Source organism: Neovison vison, chromosome 12, assembly GCF_020171115.1.
Source record: "Neovison vison isolate M4711 chromosome 12, ASM_NN_V1, whole genome shotgun sequence".
NCBI lineage: Eukaryota > Metazoa > Chordata > Mammalia > Carnivora > Mustelidae > Neogale > Neogale vison.
In genome coordinates this window covers 101,792,662-101,813,721 of record NC_058102.1, presented here as the reverse complement: position 1 = coordinate 101,813,721, position 21,060 = coordinate 101,792,662, and the positions used below count along the sequence as shown (strand labels likewise).

General features: G+C 47.6%; 1 protein-coding gene across 1 annotated transcript; it reads right to left on the bottom strand.

Moving 5' to 3' along the window:
- Positions 1 to 431: 431 nt before the first annotated feature.
- LOC122891278 (PILR alpha associated neural protein) lies at positions 432 to 6,978 on the bottom strand. Its single transcript, XM_044226822.1, has 6 exons — positions 6,934 to 6,978; positions 4,660 to 4,719; positions 3,886 to 4,397; positions 3,057 to 3,138; positions 2,066 to 2,287; positions 432 to 1,732 (listed from the first exon to the last, which is right to left on the bottom strand). The coding sequence occupies exons 2-6, from the start codon at positions 4,674 to 4,676 to the stop codon at positions 1,711 to 1,713; spliced, it is 855 nt and encodes a 284-aa protein (XP_044082757.1). The 5' UTR covers positions 4,677 to 4,719; positions 6,934 to 6,978; the 3' UTR covers positions 432 to 1,710.
- Positions 6,979 to 21,060: the final 14,082 nt, after the last annotated feature.

Below are 21,060 nucleotides of genomic sequence, written 5' to 3'. Positions count from 1 at the left end.
GGACCTTCACTGGCAAGTAAGAAGCAAGCCACTCTTTTAGGTTTTCTTGCTCTGGCTGCTCCATTCAGTTTCTCCCTTTATTCTCTCCCAAGTTAAAGCCTGAGGTGCACCTGTGCCTCAGTCAGTTAAGTACCTGACTCTTGATTTTGGCTCAGGTCATGATCTCAGGGTCCTGAGATCAAGCCCCATGTCGGGCTCCCTGCAGGCTGGGAGCCTGCTTAAAATTCTCTTTCTCCCTCTCTCTCTCTGCTCCTACCCCCCCCCCAAGAAAAAGCCCAGGAACCCTAACTCCAGGTCAGAGCAGGCCAGGTCACACTAAGTCTTAAGGAGTTCCCTCCAACCCCCCATCCTTCTTTTCCTCCTTTCTTGGGTGCCCTTGCCTCCTCCTTCTCCTCCCTTCAGGGTTCATAAGCAGAACCAGGGGACTTTGGTATCTTGCAAAGGCTTTATTTGAAAATTTTGAAACTTACATCCCACAAGAATTCAAGATTATCACCACAAGAAGAAAGAGATAATACAAAAATATATATCACAGCATAGGAGCCAGGTAAGAGAGGAAGAAGGGAGGAAGGTGGAAAAATGGTGAGACATAGGGACAAATATGAGGGGAAGGGCGGTGGGGACAGGCAAAAGGAAGGAGAAATGGAAAAACCAAGGAGGGCAGGGAGGGAGAAGTGTGAGGGAGCCCAGGAAGGGGAGGGATAGATTGGGAGGCAGAGCTCCCCATGGCCTTGAACCAGCTGGCTCCAGTCCCTGGCAGCCCAGGTGGGGTTAGGGAGGCCCTCAGAGAGGCTGGGAAGTGCAGGACTGGCTCAGGGACTCTGAATTCCAGAGAGTGACCCACACACGGACAGCCAGGACAGACAAGACAAAAGGGACTTAGGAGGAAGGGAAGGGCAAATGGGAGCCCCTTTCTCGTGTAGTGCAGCAGGTGACTCCCCAAAACCCATCTCCCAGACAACAGAATTTAGCAGTTCAGTGGGGAGAAGTTTGGGGCCTCACTACCCCCATTCCCGTGGGGGAGCCCTCAGGGTAATGAGCACGCCCTTGGAGTGGGATGGGGGAGACAATGAAACAAATGACATGGAATGAAATGAGGCCATGACAGATGGGAGCGTGAGAAGCTCCCAGCTCACCTCCCACCCACCTCTGGGGCAGCATGCAGGGGCCACAGAAACGAGATCAATGGGTGTTCATGAGGGACAGCGTGAGCACAACACACAACACCACAACATGGGGCCAGGAAATGCGAGTGAGAGGTAACTGGAGAGTTGCCCACTGACCACTGAGTGACTGAGCTGAGCCTAGAATGTGGGAGGAAGAGAGAGTGAAGAGTGTGAAACAAACGGGGAATGGGAGGGGTTGGCAGGGGTGGGGTGAGTGGAGAGAGGGTGCAGAAGACTGGCTGTACAAGAGTGCAAGTATGTGCGATGGCCCGGGAGGGTGGAGGTGAGTGTGCAAGGCTTTCATGTGAGTGTGCAAGGGAGGGCTGGGGGACCAGAAGCCACAAATATGTGAGGCCCCCCACCTAAAGGAGGGTGAGCAGGTAGGATCGCCTATGGGGCCAGTGAGGGTTCCAGGGTGGTGTGCAAGGGCAGCAGCCAGGAGCCCCTATGGCCCCCTGCTCCCAAAGCTGCCCCACCCTCGTGGGATGGGGGCTGTGCCGGCCCCTTGGCCTCCTGCTTGGCGGCACCCCAACATTGGGGGGCATCACAGATTCACCAGGGGAATCCTGAGAGGAAGAGGGAAAGGGCATAGTCAGGAACCACTGGGTAGGCCAGAATTGAAGGGAAGTCCAAGGCAAAGAAAGGGACTCAAGGATAAGAGGGCAGAGTTGAGTTAAATGACAGTGTGAGAACAGGACAGAGATCCACAGAGAGCGGGAGAAGGAAGGGTACCCTAGAAAGGACCTGGTCCAGTCCTAGGGAGGGCCAGGGGCTGTGCAGGGTTGGGGGGGTAGGTCTACTTCCTCCCCACCCACCCTGGAGGGAACACCCCCAACCAAGGCTCCGGACCAAAGTTGCCTTACCTCCCAACCCTCCCAGCCTTTTGCCCCTGCCCTCACCGGTTCAACTGGAAGGCTGGAGCCCCCTTGGGCTGGGGCATCCCAGGCCGGGGTCCCCCTCGGGGCTCCTCATGGTCAGGGGTGGGGGTAGGCGAGTCCCCGAAGGCCCCCAGCACAGTGACCCCAGCTGGGGACAGGTCTGTCAGCGGCTGCTGGCTCTCTTCCTGCCTCAGGGCACCTTGCTGCCCAGAGGGCCTGCGCCGCTTCTGGCTTCGGTCCCAGCTGGTACACAGGAAGGAAAGAGGTTCTCTCACACATTTAAGAAGCTCCCATCCCGGGCCTGCAGTGCTGGCCACACCCAGCCTCCCTCAGACACCCCAACATCCTACAGGAGAGAAATTGGCCTCTTAACAGTTCCCTATATCACATATCTGAGACTGAGAGTCCATAAAGCTACTTTCCCTACCCCCCTAGGGGGCTCAGGGATGTAAACCATCCTCTGGACCTGGTCCAGACCTGCGGAATCGGTACCTCCTCCCCACCAACAAGGAGTCCCTTGAGACTGACCCTCCCCCATGCATACCCAGAAGAGCCATTTCTCTCCTCAGCAGGCGCCTGGAAGATTTAGTTCTAGTTCAAAATCAGCTAATGACCTGGACACCTGAGTCTAATGATTCTTGCAGTAAAGTGTGAAGGACTGAGTGACCCACTATTAAATGCATGCAAAGAAAACTCCAGACTTAATTCCTCCTCCCCAGACAGACCCAAGAAGGGCCTCTGCAGAATGGGTCAGTTTTCTCCATCTTGGAGGAAATGTCCAGGCCCCTAGTGCGCATGAATAATTCCCCTGCCTCTTCTATTATCCTTGTATTTCCCTGGGAAAAGGAATTTGTCTGATTTCTCACAGTCTCCCCCACCCAAATCCTTACCAACTTTTCCCAAGGGTTTTCTTGCTTAAATCTACCACTTCCTAGCCCACCTCCAGCAAAAATGCTGCCCTTGCTCCTGCCCTCCTGCCCCATCCGCCAGCACCCTCCTCCCCTCAGCTTACCAGAACTTGAAGATGATGCCAGTGGCCACAAGAACAATAATGATGGAGATGGTAATTGTGACATAGAGCTGGGGGTCCACACCTGATTGGGGTGGGGAGAAAGTTTTAGGGAGGCCAGAGGTGGTAGGAGCCAAGAGGGGGTGGGAGTGGGATTAGGCTGTGGGTTCAATAATCTTGCAGAGTGTTGCCATTCGAACCCACAGTGCCCAACTCTTTCTGCTTTCCTGAACTGCTCCCTTCCCCCACCTTCATTCTTAGCATCAGCTTTCCCAGAAGTTTTTAGTCCTTTTCCTCCACATTCCCAAATCTTCTGTATACATGTGGTGAGGAGGAAGCTCCAAGGTCAGAGAGAACCAGCCCCTCTCTCTGTATGGAAACTAGGGGATGGAAATGTCCATCTCTGCACCAGCCCCACCCCCAAACCACTGTCCCTAGCTTGGCATTCCTTGAGCAGAAATGTCACCCTGAAGGTTCCTTTCACTCCTGGTATTCTTCTGCATGGAATACTCCCGCTCCATTTTCAAGGTCCAGCTCCAATGTCAATTCTTAGGTGTCCTGATCCGCAGGCAAAGGTAATCTCTCCCTTCCTTCTTTTCCTAAAGACATTCTGTGTGTGCTCTATTAGAGCATTTGTTTCATTGACTCGTCCCCGAGTGTTTACACATCTGTCTTCGCTGGTGGACTTAAGTTCCTCCAAGGCTCAGAGCACATTTCATCTCTGCCCCTGTGCCCGCACAGTGCCTGACACATTTGTGGGAGGAGCTAACAGACAAGATCTCTGTTACTGCCCTTCGAGCCTCCCATCACCCTCTCTCCCACTCGCACTCACCTTCCCCGTGGGTCCCAAAAAGGAATGGCCGCAGGGTGGCAGGCGCTTCTCCAAGGATGAGCCCATCTCCATCACCCCGCATGGAGTCTGAGTTGGGGTGTGGGGTTGCCAGCCCATGGGGGGCTGCAAAACCATAGTCCAGGGGCAGAAATCCAGGATTTGCCGAGTTGGGGTCCCCCCCATCCTCTCGAGACACTGTAGGGCCCCATACAATGGCCCAGGGGTACTGGGATGAGGGTGGGCCCTCCTCAAAGCCAGACGGAGTGGCAGGGGGTGCCGTGCCTGGCAGGACCTGCCGACGTGATCTTGGGACCCGAGGGGATCGGCTTGGTGGGGGTGCCCGCTCCCACACGCACACATGGCGTGGGGCAGAGGGGCCTCCCCGGGCACAGGGGGGCCGGGCTGGGGCTGGTGGGGTTCGAGGGGAAGAGGAGGAACCTTGAGCAGGAGGTGGGAGGGGCAGCAACAGCAGTGGCCAAAGAGGGAGGAGGTGGGACAGCAGCAGTGCAGGCCTGCAAGAAGGGAGAGAGAAGGGGTGAGACACAAGCCCATCTTGGGCTTCTGTATGCGAAGCACCGTCTTATACCAGAGATCCCAGCTGTCTTCCTCCAGCTTTCTCTGGAAAAGCAGGTGGGCCTTGGGAAGACTGGCCCCATTTCCTCCCTTCCTAGGGTCTGGCCCTCAAGAAGGAAGGCCCAGGGCGGACCTAGGAGGGAAGGGGCCCAGACCCCAGGAGAAGTGGCCTCCAGGCTCCCTCTGCTATACCAAACTTACCACATCTTGGACTTCATGTCCGAGCTCTTCCTCGGCAGTGACCCAGATTTTCAGCCTTTACTGGGGGAGAGAAGGGGTCGTCACATCCCAACCCTGCCCTTAGCACTTCCCCATCTCCTTCAGCCACCAGTCCTACCTGGATCTATCCCCCTAGGCTGCCAGCTGCCACTTAGCATCCTTCTGGGGGGGGGGCATGGATCTCCCAGAGTGGTTCCTGTCTGGCCCCCAGCCCCTAGCTACTAATGCCCAGAGATCCTTGCAACTTCCCCACCTCGGGGTCTACTCTTACTTCTCTGGCTTCCTTCCTTCTCACTTCCTCTACCCACAGCTCTAAGCTCTTGTTGGAGCTTAATTTAGAGCCAAGAACCTTGTGATTCCTTGAGCACCTACCGCTAGGGAGGGAGTCTGACAGTGGGGGAGGGAAGAGGAAGTCAATCCGAGAGAGTGTGTGAGTGTGTGCGTGTGTGTGTGTGTGTGTGTGTGTGTGTGGTGAGCGCATAAGGGGAGCACTCCAGCCTGCCTCGCCGGCTTGGAGTCCCAAGCGTTTTTCTTCTGCTTGGGCCCCCGGGGAATCTACATCTTCAGGAGAAGGGAAATAACGGAGGGAAGGGTGGAAAGAAAGAAAAGCAGAGAAAGACAGAGGTAGGTGGGAGAGAAAGTACAGAGTATAATTTTTGCTCAGTGTTAAATCACCCAAATCCATAGGTGATCTCTGAAGGGAGGTGGAGCTGGGGAGAGGCCACCCCTCAAATGTAGCTCTCCTGGGCAAAGTCCTGGGAGAAGCTGGATAGTTGGGTTTTGAAAGAGGAAGGACATGTTCTCAGAGCTGGGGGCGGGTGACTCCAAGGGGGCCAGGTTCCCCAGAGTGAATGAGGATATGACACCTGGGTCCTCTGGATTCTGGGTCTAAACCTGCACACTAAGTGCTCTCAGAGAATAAAAGAATATGATGGGAAAGTCTGGGGAAGTGCAAGCAGAAGTGGGCAGTGGAGAAGGGTGATCGGTAATAAGCTGAGAGAGGGAGGGTTAGTTAGGAGTGAGGAGAGGAGGAAGGTGAAGTGGGCCCGGAGCATGGGAGGAGGGAGAGGAGTCAGCCTGAAGGGATGGACTGGGAAGGACTGGGAAGGGTGTGGGTGCGAAGATTGGAAGCTTGGAGGATGCTGAAGGGAGAATAAGCTAAGAGTGCAAGTGAGAGAGGGAAACAGGGAGGGCGAAGGGTTCGCAGGATCAAGGGAAGAAGGGGAAAGGGCAGGAGGACAGGACGGAAAGGTCTAGGCAGGACGGGAAGTGGAGAGAGTGTAAGGGGAAGAGAGAAAAGGGGTGGAAAAGACCAGGGACGCAGAGAAAGGAAATGGAAAAGGAGAGAACATCACACTGAGGACAAAATGAGAAGAGGTAGGGACGAGGGACTGAAAACGGAGCAGGAAAAATGGAGCAGTTGCTAAGTGTTTCTTCAAATGTAAAGGGATATGGAGCTCTGGAAAGATACAGGGATGGGAGCCTGGTGGGCTGAAGGGAGAGAGGGACGCGAAGGGAAGGAAGCTGGAGGGAGGGAACGAGGGAGGGAGGAAGGAGGTTAGAGCGAACCAGTGGAGCGGAGAAGGGCTCAAGGGGACATCTGTGGCCCGCTGACTCCAGGACTCACTCGCCTCTCTGCCTTGTGCATCCCCCCGCCCCAAAACCAATGTCAACCCCAGTCCCTGAGCCCCGCATCCCCTTTAGCCACCCCCTCCAGGAAGCCCGCAGTCCCCAGCCTGGCGCGCCACCCCCACCCTCTCCTCGCTTCTCACCGACCTGTTGTGCGCAGGAGATGAGCTGGGGGTGGGGCGGGAGCTTTAGGGTGGGGGAACCGGCTCCCATCCCCAGCGCTGCCCCGGGCCCACCGCTCCCACGGGCCCGCGCTCCCCGGACAGGCTGGAAAGCGGCGGGAGTAGGGGGGAAAGCGAGGACCAGGAGGGCAGCGAAGGACTGCGAGGGAGGCAGCGCCGAGAGCAGAAAGGGAACCCAAGGCAGGAGGATGCACGGAGCCGAGGGCTGAAGCGAAGGCGGGATAGAGGCAGTCGCGAGGATGGTGACCGCTGCGCCAGGAGGGCAGGATGGAGTCGGGACCCGCGGAGGGATGGAGAACACCGCGGGCAAGGCGCGCCTAGGGGACGGCGGCTCGAGCCCAGGCGAGGGACCCCGCCGGGAGGGGCGGGGGGCCGAGGGCACGGAGTCGGGAAGGGCAGGGCCGGGCTCCCGCGGGCGGGGGCGTGGGGGGTCCCTCTCACTCACCTGCAAGCCTGGCGCGGCGGCGCGACAGCTGCGGGCGCTCGGGGCTGCGCGGGGCTGGGGGGTCGCGGGGGCCTGTGGGGCACGGGGCATGGTCGGGGGGTTTGGCCGGCAGCCGGGGCGCTGGAGAGGGTGGGGGGTGGGCGCCCGGGGCGCGGGGCGGCGGCGGCGGCGGGAGATGCTCGGCTCGGCTCGGCTCGGCTCGGCTCGGGAGGCGCTCGGCTCGGCTGGGCTCGGCGCGGCAGCTCCCAGCGCAAGGTCTCCGCCTCTCCCCCTCCCGCGGTGGGCAGCGCACGGTTTAACCCTCCTGCTGCCGCGCCACAGGAGTTGCGCCCAACTGGGTACCAGGTGGAGTGTTGGAGAGGGCAGCGGAGGGTGACCGGCGGTCTGATTCCCGGGGTTCTGGGAGCGGGCTTCTGCATCCCTTTCACCCAACTCCATGGATACCCATGGTTATGCCAGACAGTTTCTGAGATTCTGAATCACCTAAGGCTCCGCATCCCCAACTCCATTTCGCCAGTGGTGGACGATGCAGAGCGCTGGAGATCTAGGTAGGGCTGGGGGTGGGGGTAAAGATATCGAACCGTCCTTGGATTGTCCCAAAGGCTTGATCCCCCATGGCAGTCTGGCCCTGTTACAGTGCATTCTCCTACTCAAATGATCTTTAACATGAGTAGATCGAGTCGCATTACTCAGCTTTTCTAGCACTCAGAATATCCAAACTCCTCATTGTGACTTACAAGGCCCTATATGACCGGTCCACTAGGTTGCTTTCTGATTTCTTCTCCTCACACTCTATGGCCCAGTCATACTGGACATGATCCATGTTCCTAGAACTAAAGGATCTTAACCTGCCACTGGGCCTTGGCACTTACTATTCTCTCTGTCTGTTTTCCCCTGGCTTTTCACAATGACTCTTTTTGTTGTTGTTGTTGTTAAAATTTCACAGAGACCCAATGTCAACTCCTCTGAAAGGCCTTCCCTAACCTCATTATCAAAAGTAGTTTCCCCTATCCCCACTCTCACTCGGTCCTACTCTATCCTTCTCAATCATGTTTTATTTTATATTTTTATTTTTTAAATATTTTGTTTATTTGTCAGAGAGAGAGAGAGAGATGGAGAGAGAGCACAATCAAGTGGAGCGGCTGGCAGAGGGAGAAGCAGGCTCCTTAGAGTCTGATGCGGGAACTCGATCCCAAGGCCCTGGGATCATGACCTCAGCTGAAGGCAGACGCTGAACCTGCTGAGCCACCCAGGTGTCCCAGTCATGTTTTATTCTGATTGCACTTCTAGAACACCACCCTCTTTTAGTTTCCCTTCAACCTCACTGGCTTTCCCTTCTCAGTCTTTGGCTCGACCTCTAAATGTTAGTGCTCACTAGGGCTCAGTCCTTGGCTCTCTTCTCTTTCCACTTTCTCTGTCCAGTGATGTCATCCAGTCCCAGGGCTTAAATACTATGTAAATGTCAGTGAGTCCTAAATTTATATCCAAAGCTCCAGACTCATTTATCCAACAGCCTGCTTGACATCTCCACTTGGATGTCTAATGGCCATGTGAAGCTAATGTGGCTAAAATAAATGGCTTGAATTCTTCCTCCGCCAATCCATTTCTCTCCTTGTGTCCCATCCCGGGACATGACAACTACTTGTTCAGGCTGATAACCTAGGGAACATCTTTTTCCTTTCCATTTTCTCACGGATTCTTGCCCTATATCTAATTCACCAGCAAGTTCTGTGAGCTCTGCATGCAAAATATATCCTGAATCTACCCACTTTTCTCCACCTTTGTTACTTCCATCCTGGTTCAAGTCATCATCTCTCACCTGAAAATAGCACAATAGATTCTTAGCTGGTTGTTTGTTTTTGCCCTTGCCCTACACAAACTAGTCTTCACAATATCCAGTAATGTTTTTATAACCACATCATATCATGCTCTTACCTGCTTAAAATATTTGAGTGGATTTTCATTGTACTTGGAATAAATATGAGCTCATTGTTAGGTGAGGCCCTCCAATTTGTACTCCTCCTCGATGTTCCAACAATGCTCCTGCCAGATCAGATCTCTTGATGTTCTAGAACATCTGAAATGACTCCCTTAGCACCCAACACTTTTGACTGTCTCCAACTGAAATGCCCCCCTTCGCCCGCTTCTTCACCTGGTTGGTTCCCTTCTGTCATTCACTCACCCACCCTGTTTCTTCAATATGTCTCATTGTTTTTCCAACTCATCACTCTCTGAAATGATCTTATAATTGTTTACTGTTTGTTGCCTCCCCCTGCCCTTGTCCCACCCTCACCCCCCAGCCACCATACACTAGAGAACAAAGATCTCATTTGTCTTATTCACTCCCTTATTCACCTCAGAGCCTGGCACATAGTAGATGCTCATTATTTATTGCTTGGTAAACTTCACCCGGGACCCCTGCCCATTCTCTGCTCTGCTCTCCACCTGCCTTTCCTCTCTGTCTGCCTGCCCTCCCTGATCTCTGCCCTGTGCTGAATGCTGTAGGTTTAGTCTCTGCTCACACCCACGCCCCTCCAGACTCTTGCCCTTCATGCTCTGTGTTATTACTGTCATTAGCCTAGCACTCCCGCCTGCCGGAAGGAAGTCTGCTGTTTTAACCAGCATCTGTGGCGGTTGCCCTCCTGCTTGTCCGTCCCTGACAGCCTTTCATTCAGAGGTCAGAATAGCAGTGAGGATGCTGCCCTCCTAGTGTTTCCCAGTGGCCAGGGAAAGACGGTACCCATTGAACACGAAGCAGGCCGTGCGAAGCAGGGTGTGCAAATCACGCCATATCCTGGTCCCCATATCCTGGTCCCCGGTAAGCCCCATGTCCTGAGGATGTGCTCTAAGAGGACTCATTATGTGGTGCTTGTGGGTCAGACTTACCAAGTGAATATTCACTCCCCATGGAAGTGCCTTTTACACTGAGGACTTTGGATCATTACCCATTGTTTCTAGTATTCTTTTTTTTTTTTTTAAGATTTTATTTATTTATTTGACAGACAGAAATCACAAGTAGGCAGAGAGGCAGGCAGAGAGAGAGAAGGGGAAACAGGCTCCTGCTGAGCAGAGAGCCCTATGTGGGGCTCGATCCCAGGACCCTGAGACCATGACCTGAGCCGAAGGCAGAGACTTAATCCACTGAGCCACCCAGGCGCCCCACTAGTATTCTTTTTTCTAATAAAGATTTTACTTACGTATTGGACATGTATGTATTGGACATGTACAAAGGGCACAAGCATGGGGAGGGGCAGAGGGAGAGGGAGAACCAGGCTCCCCCACGGAGCAGGGAGCCCAATGCAGGGCTTGATCCCAGGACTCCAGCCGGGATCATGACCTGAACTGAAGGCAGATGCTTAGCCGACAGAGTCATCCAGGCACCCCTATTTCTAGCAATCTTGATTCATTCATTCTTTCGACGACTCTTTCTGGAACACCCTCTACAGGCTGGGCACGGTGCTACTGGCTGAAGATATAACATAGAGCAAGAACAAAGTCATCACTGTCCTCATGGAACTTAGAATCTAGTGAAGGAGACAATGAAATACAGAATGATAAATGGGTCTTCAGATGAATTTGGGAACCTTCCCCCACAATCTATAAACTCTCTCTCTGTGTCTGGCTTTGCCGGTATCTTGATCATTACCTCTGTGTTCACTGGGCTTTCCCAGTATTTGTCAGGGTAAATTTCTGTCTGTTTCCTGTCCTCAAATGTCCAACGTCTTTCTGAGCTCTTCTCAGCTGATGACCCCGCTTGGAGCTTCTCCGAGAGAAGGAGGTGCCACCCCCCACTGCCACTATATCGCAGCCCACCTCTCCTTCTCCGAGGGATCCCTGGGCTTCTCAACCACCCGAAGTCATCACTCCAAGGGCTGTCCTCCCTCTTCTGCAGCATCACTCTCCTCTCTACTTGATTATCCCAGCAGCATGTGAGCACGCTGTAATTTCTTCCAGCCTAAAACAAGCTTTCTTAGCTCCTCCTCCCCCTCCAGTGTCTGCCATTCTCTGCTTCCCTTTACAGCAAAGTATCTCAAAAGATGGTGATGGTCTGTATTTATCATCTCTTCCACTTCTCCGCCCATTCCATTCTCTTTTATTAATTGAAAAAAAAACTACTTAATTTTTGCAATTCATTAGTGTTTTCTTCTTCTTCTTTTCTTTTTTTAGGGAGGAACAGAGGGAGAGGGAGAGAGAGAACCTTAAGCAGGCTCTAGGCCCAGATTGGAGCCTGACACGCTGCTTGATCTCAGGACCCTGAGGTCATACCCTGAGCCAAAATCATGAGTCAGATGCTTAACTCACCGAGTCACCCAGTGTCCCTGAAATTCATTATTTTGAATTGGTAATACATTCACAAGTGCAAGAAAATTTCCAATAAGGGCACCTGGGTGGCTCAGTTGGTTGGACATCTGCCCTCGGCTCAGGTCATGGTCTTGGGGTTCTGGGATTGGGCCCTGCGTCGGGCTCCCTGCTCGGTGGGGGTCTGCTTCTCCCTCTGCCCCTCACTCTGTTCGTGCTCTCTCTCTCTAAGATAAATTTTTTTTAAAAATCTTTAAAAAAAGAAGTCTCCAATATATAAAAAGATATATAGTAAAAATTCTCAGTTTTTGGAAAGATTTTATTTATTTGACAGAGAGAGACACACAGCTAGAGAGGGAACACAAGCAGGGGAAATGGGAGAGGGAGAAGCAGGCTCCCCACTGAGCAGGGAGCAATGCGGGGCTCGATTCCAGGACTCTCGGATCATGATCTGAGCCACCCAGGCACCCCCAAATTCTCAGTCTTTCCCCTGTCCACCATCTTTCCAGTTCCCATCCCATCCAATCAGTGTGACTAATTTCTATGCATTCTTCCAGTTTATGCATGCACAAGCAAATAGTAATGTAAATTCATTATTCCCCCATGCGTGTGTGTTTTTTTTTTTTTTTTTTTTTTAAGAATTTATTTGTCAGAGAGAGAGAGTACAAGCAGGGGGAGCTGCAGGCAGAGGAAGAAGCAGGCTTCCTGCTGAGCAAGAAGCCAGATTTGGAGGAGGGGGAGTGGGAGAAGGAGAAACAGGCGTCCCACTGAGCAGAGAGTCCGATGTGGGGCTCTATCCCAGGACCCTGGGATCATGACCTGAGCCGAAGGCAGACAATTAATGACTGAGCCACCCAGGCGCCCCAACATCTTTCTTCCTTTTTGACTTAACAAAGTATCTTTACTATTTTGGTTTATCAATGAATAGGGATCTTTATCACGCTTTTTTTTTTTAAGATTTTATTTATTTATTTGAGGGTGAGAGAGAGTGAGAGCAAGCGTGAGAGGGGAGAAGGGCAGAGGGAGAAGCAGACTCCCCATGGAGCTGGGAGCCCGACGCAGGACTCAATCCTGGGACTCCAGGATCATGACCTGAGCCAAAGGCTGTCGCTCAACCAACTGAGCCACCCAGGTGCCCTCATCACCCGTTGTTATGCAGCCTTATCATATCCTTTTTTAAAAAAAGATTTTATTTTTATTTATTTTAGAGAGAGAGTAAGCATGAGCAGAGGGAGGGGCAGAGGGAGAGGGAGAAGCGTGCTCTCTGCTGAGCAGGGAGCCCAATGAGGGGCTCCAGTCCAGGACCCCGAGATCATGACCCAAGCCTAAAGGAGACACTTAACTGATGGAGTCACCCAGGCGCCCCTTAGCCTCATCATATTCTGACATATAAATGTCCTCCCAATCTCTCAGCATACTCCCTTCAGGCTTTTGCCCCGGCTACCCTGCTGAAATTCCTCATCAAGGCTACCTGTGACCTTCATGTTTCCAAAGCCAAAGTTCAGTTGTCAGTGTCATTTTACTTGGTGATCAGCAGCCTTTGTTATAGTTGATCATGTCCCCTTCTAGAAACTTTCCAAGCTGACATTTTAAAAAAGATTTACTTACCTGTTTTATTTTATTAAAGACTTTATTTATTTGAGAGAGTGAGAGAGAGAGAGCGCGCGCACAAGCAAGGGGGGCAGGGACTGAGGGAAGACAAACAGACTCCATACTGAGCAGGGAGCCTGACACAGGACTCGATTCCGCAACCCTGGGATCACTGCCTGAGACGAAGGCAGACGCTCAACCAATTCAGCCACCCAGGCGTCCCTTATTTATCTGTTTTAGAGTGAGAGGGAGACAGAATGAGCCTGGGTGTGCTGAGGAGCAGAGAGAGAGGGGTAAGGAGACTCTTTGCCGAGCCTACAGTCTGATGTGGGGCTCCATTCCAGGAACCTGAGATGGTGATCTGAGTTGAAATCAAGAGTCAGATTGATTTTATTTTGGCTAAGACTCAGACCCCCAGGTGCCCCCTCACCTGACTTTTAAGATGCTACACCGTCCTAATTTTTGTGTTACCACACTGATTCCTCCCTCTCAGGCCCCTTTGCTAACTCTTCATGTCCTGACAGCCGCATCGTGGCCCTCTTCTCTACCTGTGGTCACACCCCAGGGGATATTCAGTGTCTGGGCTTTAAATCTCTCTCTCTCTCTTTTTTTTTTTTTTCTAAAATAGATAATCATTTTTTTCCTGATGACTCCTACATTTTTGTCTCCAATCAGCCTCTTCCCTCCTTCCAGACTTTTCAATTGCAAATCTCCCTCTCCCTTAGCACTTCCTCTCTTTTATTTTATTTATTTATTTTAAAAAGATTTTATTTACTTATTTGACAGACAGAGATCACAAATAGGCAGAGAGGCAAGCAGAGAGAGAGAGGGGGAAGCAGGGTCCCTGCTGAGCAGAGAGCCCGATGCGGGGCTTGATCCCAGGACCCTGGGATCACGACCTGAGCCGAAGTCAGAGGCTTTAGCCCATTGAGCCACCCAGGCGCCCCTCTTCCTCTCTTTTAAATGGCATCTTTATTCTTCCAGTTGGTCAGGGAAAAAACCTTGGAGTCATCCTTTTTTTTTTTTAATGTTTGTATAGCTGGCTAGTATTTTCTTTTATTCAACTTTATTATCTTTAAGTATATAGGTATACAAATATAATACATATGTATGTGGCACCTGGGTGGCTCAGTCAGTTAGGTGTCTGTCTTCTGCTCAGGTCATGATCCCAGGGTCCTGGGATCCAGTCCCATGTCAAGCTCCAGGCTCAATGGGGAGTGGACTTCTCTCTCTCTCTCTCTCTCAAATAAATAAATGAAAAATTTAAAAAATACATATTTATATTATATATAAATATAACTTGACATGCATATAAAGTTTGACACACAAGATATTATATGATAATTATGTATGATAGATATAGGAAAATAAAATTAATATCTGTAAACCCACCACCCAACCCAAGGAGTAGAAAGTTGCCAATAACTCGTATCTATGAGATTCCCCTATCCTCTCATTCCCCTGTCTCCTCCCTATAATCACTCTCTCCAATTTTTTATTATTCCGTTGTTTTTTATTTATTTTTTTTCTAAAGATTTTATTTTTTGTCAGAGGGAGAGAGAGAATGGGCACAAGCAGGGAGAGCAGCAGGCAGAGGGAAGGGGAGAAGTAAAGTTCCCTGCAGAGCAGGAAACCCAATGTGGGACTCGATTCCAGGACCTTGGAATAAAGACCCAAGCCAAAGGCAGGTGCTTCACCACCTGAGCCACCCAGGCATCCTGTTCCATTTTTTAAAATATGATTTTCTCACACACGGATGTAAGCTTAAATATACTTGTTAGTCTTGTCAATTTTCAAGCTTGATAAGGGTGGTATGATATGTTGTCTTCTGGTACATGTTTGTTTTTTTCATTCAATATGGTGTTTTCAAGATTTGTCCATACTGTTGCAGGTAGCTGGAGTTCATGAAACACTTCGAGTTCACACACTCACTTTAGAATGTAATGGGCCACTGTATGAATATGTTAAATAAATCATTGTCTATTCTCCTATTGATGGATTTATGAATTGTTTCTTTCTCTTTTTTTCTCTTTTATAAACATTGTTGCTATGAGGATTCCTGTATTTGTCTCCAACATATGTGCAAGAGTTTCTCTGAAGTGTGTATCTAGCAGTGAAAGGGCTATGTTGTGAGGCATAAAAATACTAATCTTTGAGAGAGAATGCCAAATTGTTTTTCAACTTACGCTCCTACCATTGATATTTGAGTTCCCATTGATTTACATTCTAACACTTACATTTTGAGACTTCTTAAGTTTTGCCAATCCAGTAGGTGTATAATAGTATTTCATTGTGGTTTTGTTTGGCATTTCTATAACTATTAATGCAATTGAGAATCTTTTCATATTCTGATTAGCCCTTTGAATGTCCTCTTCTGGGAGATGCCTAATCATTTGGGTTGTTTGCATTTTTCTTATTGATTTTTAGGAGTTCTTTATATATTCTGGATACTAAAATCTTTTGTCTGCTTTGTATGTTGCAAATATCTTCTCTTTTGTGAGACATTTCTGACCTATACTTTACTTTTTTCATGATGTCTTTTGATTGTCAGGAGTTCTTTATTTTATCATAGGCATATTTATCATTTATGGTCATGCTTTTTGAATCTTGGATGAAAAATCACTCTCGAGAGGCGCCTGGGTGGCTCAGGGGGTTAAAGCCTCTGTCTTCAGCTCAGGTCATGATCCCAGGTTCCTGGGATGGAGCCCAGGGATCTCTGCTCAGCAGGGAGCCTGCTTCCTCCTCTCTCTCTCTCTCTGCCTGCTTCTCTGCCTACTTGTGATCTCTGTCTGTCAAATAAATAAATAAAATCTTTTTTAAAAAAATCACTCTCCGGGGGCACCTGGGTGGCTCAGTGTGTTAAGCCACTGCCTTCGGCTCAGGTCATGATCTCAGGGTCCTGGGATCGAGTTCCGCATCGGGCTCTCTGCTCGGCAGGGAACCTGCTTCCCTCTCTCTCTCTCTGCCTGCCTCTCTGTCTCTCTGTCTACTTGTGATCTCTGTCTGTCAAATAAACAAATAAAATCTTTTTAAAAAAATCACTCTCGGGGCATTTGGGTGGCTCAGTCATTAAGCTGCTGCCTTTGGCTCAGGTCATGATCCCAGTTTCCTGGGATCAAGGCCCACATTGGGCTCCCTGCTCAGCGGGAAGCCTGCTTCTCCCTCTCCTGCTCCCCCTGCTGTGTTCCCTCTCTCTATCTGTGTCTCTGTCAAATAAATAAATAAATAAATAAATAAAATATTTTAAAAAATCATCATCTACCCTCTTTGTCAGAAAATTCTTTTCTTACATATTCTTCAAAAGATTTTAAACTTCTGTTCTTTATATTTAAGCCCTAAGTCTACCTAGAATTTATTTTTTTGTGTATGGTGGGTTTTTTTATAAATTTCTTTTTTAAAAAATATTTTATTTATTTATTTGACAGAGATCACAAGTAGGCAGAGAGGCAGGCAGAGAGAGAGAGATGGAGGAATCAGGCTCCCTGCTGAGCAGAGAGCCCCCATGTGGGGTTCGATCCCAGGACCCTGAGACCCAGGACCTGAGCTGAAGGCAGAGGCTTTAACCTACTGAGCCACCCAGGTGCCCCGTGTATGGTGTTTTTTAACAGTCTATTTACATTTGGTAACATGGAAAATGAATTATCCCAATGTCATTTATTAAATAGTCCCTCCTTTCTGCCTGATCTGCTTTGCGAACTTGGTTATGTATCAAAGTTTTATATATACATGGATCTGTTTCTGGACACTATTCTGTTCCGTTAGTCAACTTTTTTAAAACCTGCACCAATAACATACTGTCCTATAGCTTTAAAAATATATATATTTTTTATTTGACAGAGAGAGCGTGCACAAGCAGGCAGGGTGGCAGGAGAGGGAGAGGGAGAAGCAAAGTTAAATTTGAGTCAAACTGACATCCTTTGGTACTGAAATTTCCTATCATGGACTTGGGATATCTCTTCATTTATTTAGGTCTTTAATGCCTTTCAGTGACTTTGTATCATTTTCTGCATACAAAGTATGCACGTCTGTTTTATTTATTCCTAAGCACTTTATTGCTTTTCTATTTACGGTAAATGGTATCCTTAAGATGCCATTTCAAACTGGATTTTTGCTGGTATGTAGAAACGCAATTGATTTTCAGTATTGGTTTTAGAGCTGACTACTTCGATAAGCTCTCCTGTATAATTTTTCTATAGACTTTTGGAATTTTCTACAATCATGTCATCTGCAACTTATGGCCTTTTGCTTTTTCCTTTCCAACACTATGCCTGTAATTTCCTTTTCTTGTGCTGGCCTGGACCTTTAGTACAATGTCAAATACAAGCAGTGATAGCTGGCATGTTTCTTTTGTTCCTGATTTTAAAGGAAATGCTTCCAATGTTTTCCCAGGAAGAATAATGTTTGCTGTGTTGTTTTTTGTAAAATAACTTTTATTAAGTTAAGGAAAATCCCCTTGCTAAGAGGTTATCAAGTATGGGTTGTTGAATTAGATGCTCTTTAAAGCTCATTTTTATTGTGAAATACAACACACATAAAGACAAATGCAATAAAACATAAATGTAAAATATATTGAATACTAATAAACAGAATACTTAAAGAATACTCATGTGACTACCAACCAAGCTAACAAAAAGAATCTTATGAGTATTTGAAAGGGACTTATGTGTCCCCATTTCCTCATACATCATTCCCTCCTCACCATAGGTAAGCAGTATTCTAACTTCTATGGAAATCACTTATTCACTTTTCTTGAGAGTTTCCTCCTGGGGCGCCTGGGTGGCACAGTGGGTTAAAGCCTCTGCCTTCAGCTCAGGTCATGATCCCAGAATCCTGGGATCCAGCCCCGCATCAGGCTCTCTGCTCGGCGGGGAGCCTGCTTCTACATCTCTCTCTGCCTGCCTCTCTGCATACTTGTGTCTGTCCGTCAAGTGAATAAATAAAATCTTAAAAAAAAATAGTTTCCTCCTATGTGTGTGCATTCCTTAACAGTATAGTTTTTTGGTTTTTTTGAAGATATATGTATAATAATGCTGTATGTATTTGCTATGTATGTAGAAGTGGAATCAATGCATCATAAGGCATCTTCCACTTTATTAGAAAATGCTAATTTTCTAAATTTTCCAAAGTGGTTTAACCACTTGTATTCTCATTAACTGTATATGAGAGTTGCTTTTACTCCGCAGTCTTGCCAACACTTGTTATTTTCAGACTTTATTTTTAGCTATTCAGGCGCATACAATGATATTTGATTATGGCTTTAATTTGCATTGGTTTGATTACTAATAAAGCTGAGTATCTTTTCATGTTGACCTTGTGAATTTCCTCTTGTGAAGTGCTAATTGAAATCTTTAGTTCGTGCTTCTAATTTCTATTGTTAGGAGTTGTTTTTTTCCTATTAATTTGTAGGAGTTCTTTACACATCCTGGATATAACTTTTGTCAGTTATATGTTATAAATACCTCCTTCTATTCTGTGGCCTATCTTGAGGAACAGATGTTCTTGATTTTAATACAGTCAAATGGATCAATTTTCTTCTTCATAGTGTATTTGAGTCTTAGAAAATGCTTCTTGGGGCACCTGGGTGGCTCAGTGGGTTAAGCCTCTGCCTTCGGCTCAGGTCATGATTTCGGGGTCCTGGGACTGAGCCCCACATTGGGCTCTCTGCTCGGCGGGGAGGCTGCTTCCCCCTCTCTCTCTGCCTGCCTTTCTGCCTACTTGTGATCTCTCTATCAAATAAATAAATAAAAATCTTTAAAAAATAAAATTAAAAAAAGAAAATGCTTCTTTACACTGAATTCATGAATATATTCTATATTATCTTCTCCAAGGTTTTTAATCTGCTTTTTACATTTAGCTTATAGTACAGTGGGGAATAATTTTTGTGTATGGCTTAAGGTAGGGGTTTGGTTTTGTTTTTTTTCATATAGGCACACAATTGTCACAGCAACATTGAAAAGTGTCCTTTTCCTCCTGCTCAAAAGTGCAAACTATATCATAAATCAAATGTCTATATATGCGTACATGTGTTTTGGCTTGTATTGTGTCCCTGTACTCAATCTATCTATCTTGTGTCAGTACTACACTATCTTAATTATTATGGCTTTATAATTATGTCCTGGTATCTGGTAAGGCAAGTTTCTCCACCTTGTTAATCTTCAAGAGGAGGTTCTTGGGCTTTTGTTTGTCCATGCAAATTTTAGAATCAGTTTGCCAGTTCTATACACTCACAAAAAGCCTGCTGGGATTTTGATTAGTATTGCACTAGAATCTTTAAATCACTTTAGGGAGAACTGACGTCTTCATAATATTGGGATTTCTCTTCATTTATGTTAGTTTTCTTCAACACCTCACAATAAATTATAATTTGCCGTATACGGGTCTTACACATATTTTGTTATATTTATATGTTGGTATTTGGTATTTCTCATACTATTACAGGTGGTAATTTAAAAAACTATTTTTATCATCTAACTATTGTTCATATATCGATATATATTTGATTTTGTATATTTTTGGTCAAGCAAACTTGTTAAGCTTTTACGCTAATAATTTATTTGTGGATTCTTGTGAATTTTCTACACATGCTATAACATTTTAATATTTTCCATAGGTGATAACAGCTTCTTTTCCTTTTTATCTAACCCTTTACCCTTTTATTTCCCTTGTCTTAGAGCTGTGGATCCCCATTACAACACTGAATAGAATTATTGATACCAGGCATTTCTTTATCATATTAACAAGTTCCCCTCCTTTCTAAAAGATTTGGTTTTTTATCACAAATGGATTTTGATTTCATCACATACTTTTTCTGTATTGAGGTGATTGTGTGATATATTCCTTTAATCTAGCAATATGATGAATAAAATGAATGTATTTTCTTTTTTTTTTAATATTAAGCTACCCTTAAATTCTTTTTTTTTTTTTAAGATTTTTATTTATCAGAGAGAAACAGAGTGAGAGGGGGAACACAAGCGGGGGAAGTGGGAGACGGAGAATCAGGCTTCCCGTGGAGCAGGGAGCCCATTGTGGGGCTTGATCCCAGGACCTTCGGGTCAAGACCTGAGCCAAAGGCAGACGCTTAATGACTGAGCCACCCAGGTGCCCCTACCCTTAAACTCTTCACATAAATTCAAGTTAGTCTTGGTGTATTATCTTTTTACACATTGCTGGATTCAATTTCCTAGTGTTTTGTGGGTTTTTTAAAAAAAAGATTTTATTTATTTATTTGATAGACAGAGATCACAAGTAGGCACAGAGGCAGGCAGAGAGAGAGGAGGAAGCAGGCTCCCCGCTGAGCAGAGAGCTCAATGTGGGGTGATCCCAAGACCCTGGGGTCATAACCTGAGCCGAAGGCAGAGGCTTAACCCACTGAGCCACCCAGGTGCCCCAATTTCCTAGTGTTTAAGTGAAGATTTTTGCATCTCTGTTAATAAGTGAGATTGGTCTATCATTTTCCTTTCTATTATTGCCCTTTTTTGGTTTGATTATGAGAGCAATTCTAGCCCCATATAATGAGTTGAGGACAGTCATTTCCCTTCCTATTTTTGGAAAAATTTATACAAAATTAAAATGACCTGCATTTAGGCAGTTTGGTGCAACTTGCCTGTATATGTTGTTCTTAACTCTTTTTCTTTCATACTTCACATCTAAACCATTTGCAAATTTTGTTTATTCTAGCTTTAAGTTAAATTCCAGGGCGCCTGGGTGGCTCAGTTGGTTAAGCAACTGCCTTTGGCTCAGGTCATGGTCCCAGAGCCCTGGGATCGAGTCCTACATCGGGCTCCCAGCTCCATGGGGAGTCTGCTTCTCCCTCTGCCCTCCCCTCTCATGCTCTCTTTCTTTCTCTCTCTCTCTCAAAATAAACAAATAAAAAATATTTTAAAAAAATTAAATTCCAACTCCAACTACTTCTCACCTCCACTGCCACCATCCTCATCTAAGCCACCACCATCTCTCCCTTGGAGAATTGCTGTGGCCTCCTAATTGGACTCATCTGTTTCAGTCCACGCAGTCATCATATTTAAAAAAAATTTTTTTAAAGTAATCTCTACGTCAAATATGGGCTTCAAGCTCACAACCCTGGAATCAAGAGTCACACGCTCCACTGACTGAGCCAGCCAGGTGCCCTGCAGCCATGCTATTTTAAACATATAGGTCAGATTCTGTTACTTGTCTGCTCAAACCCTCCACTGGCCGCCCATCTCACTCAGAGTAAGGAGCAAAGTCCTTATAATGGTC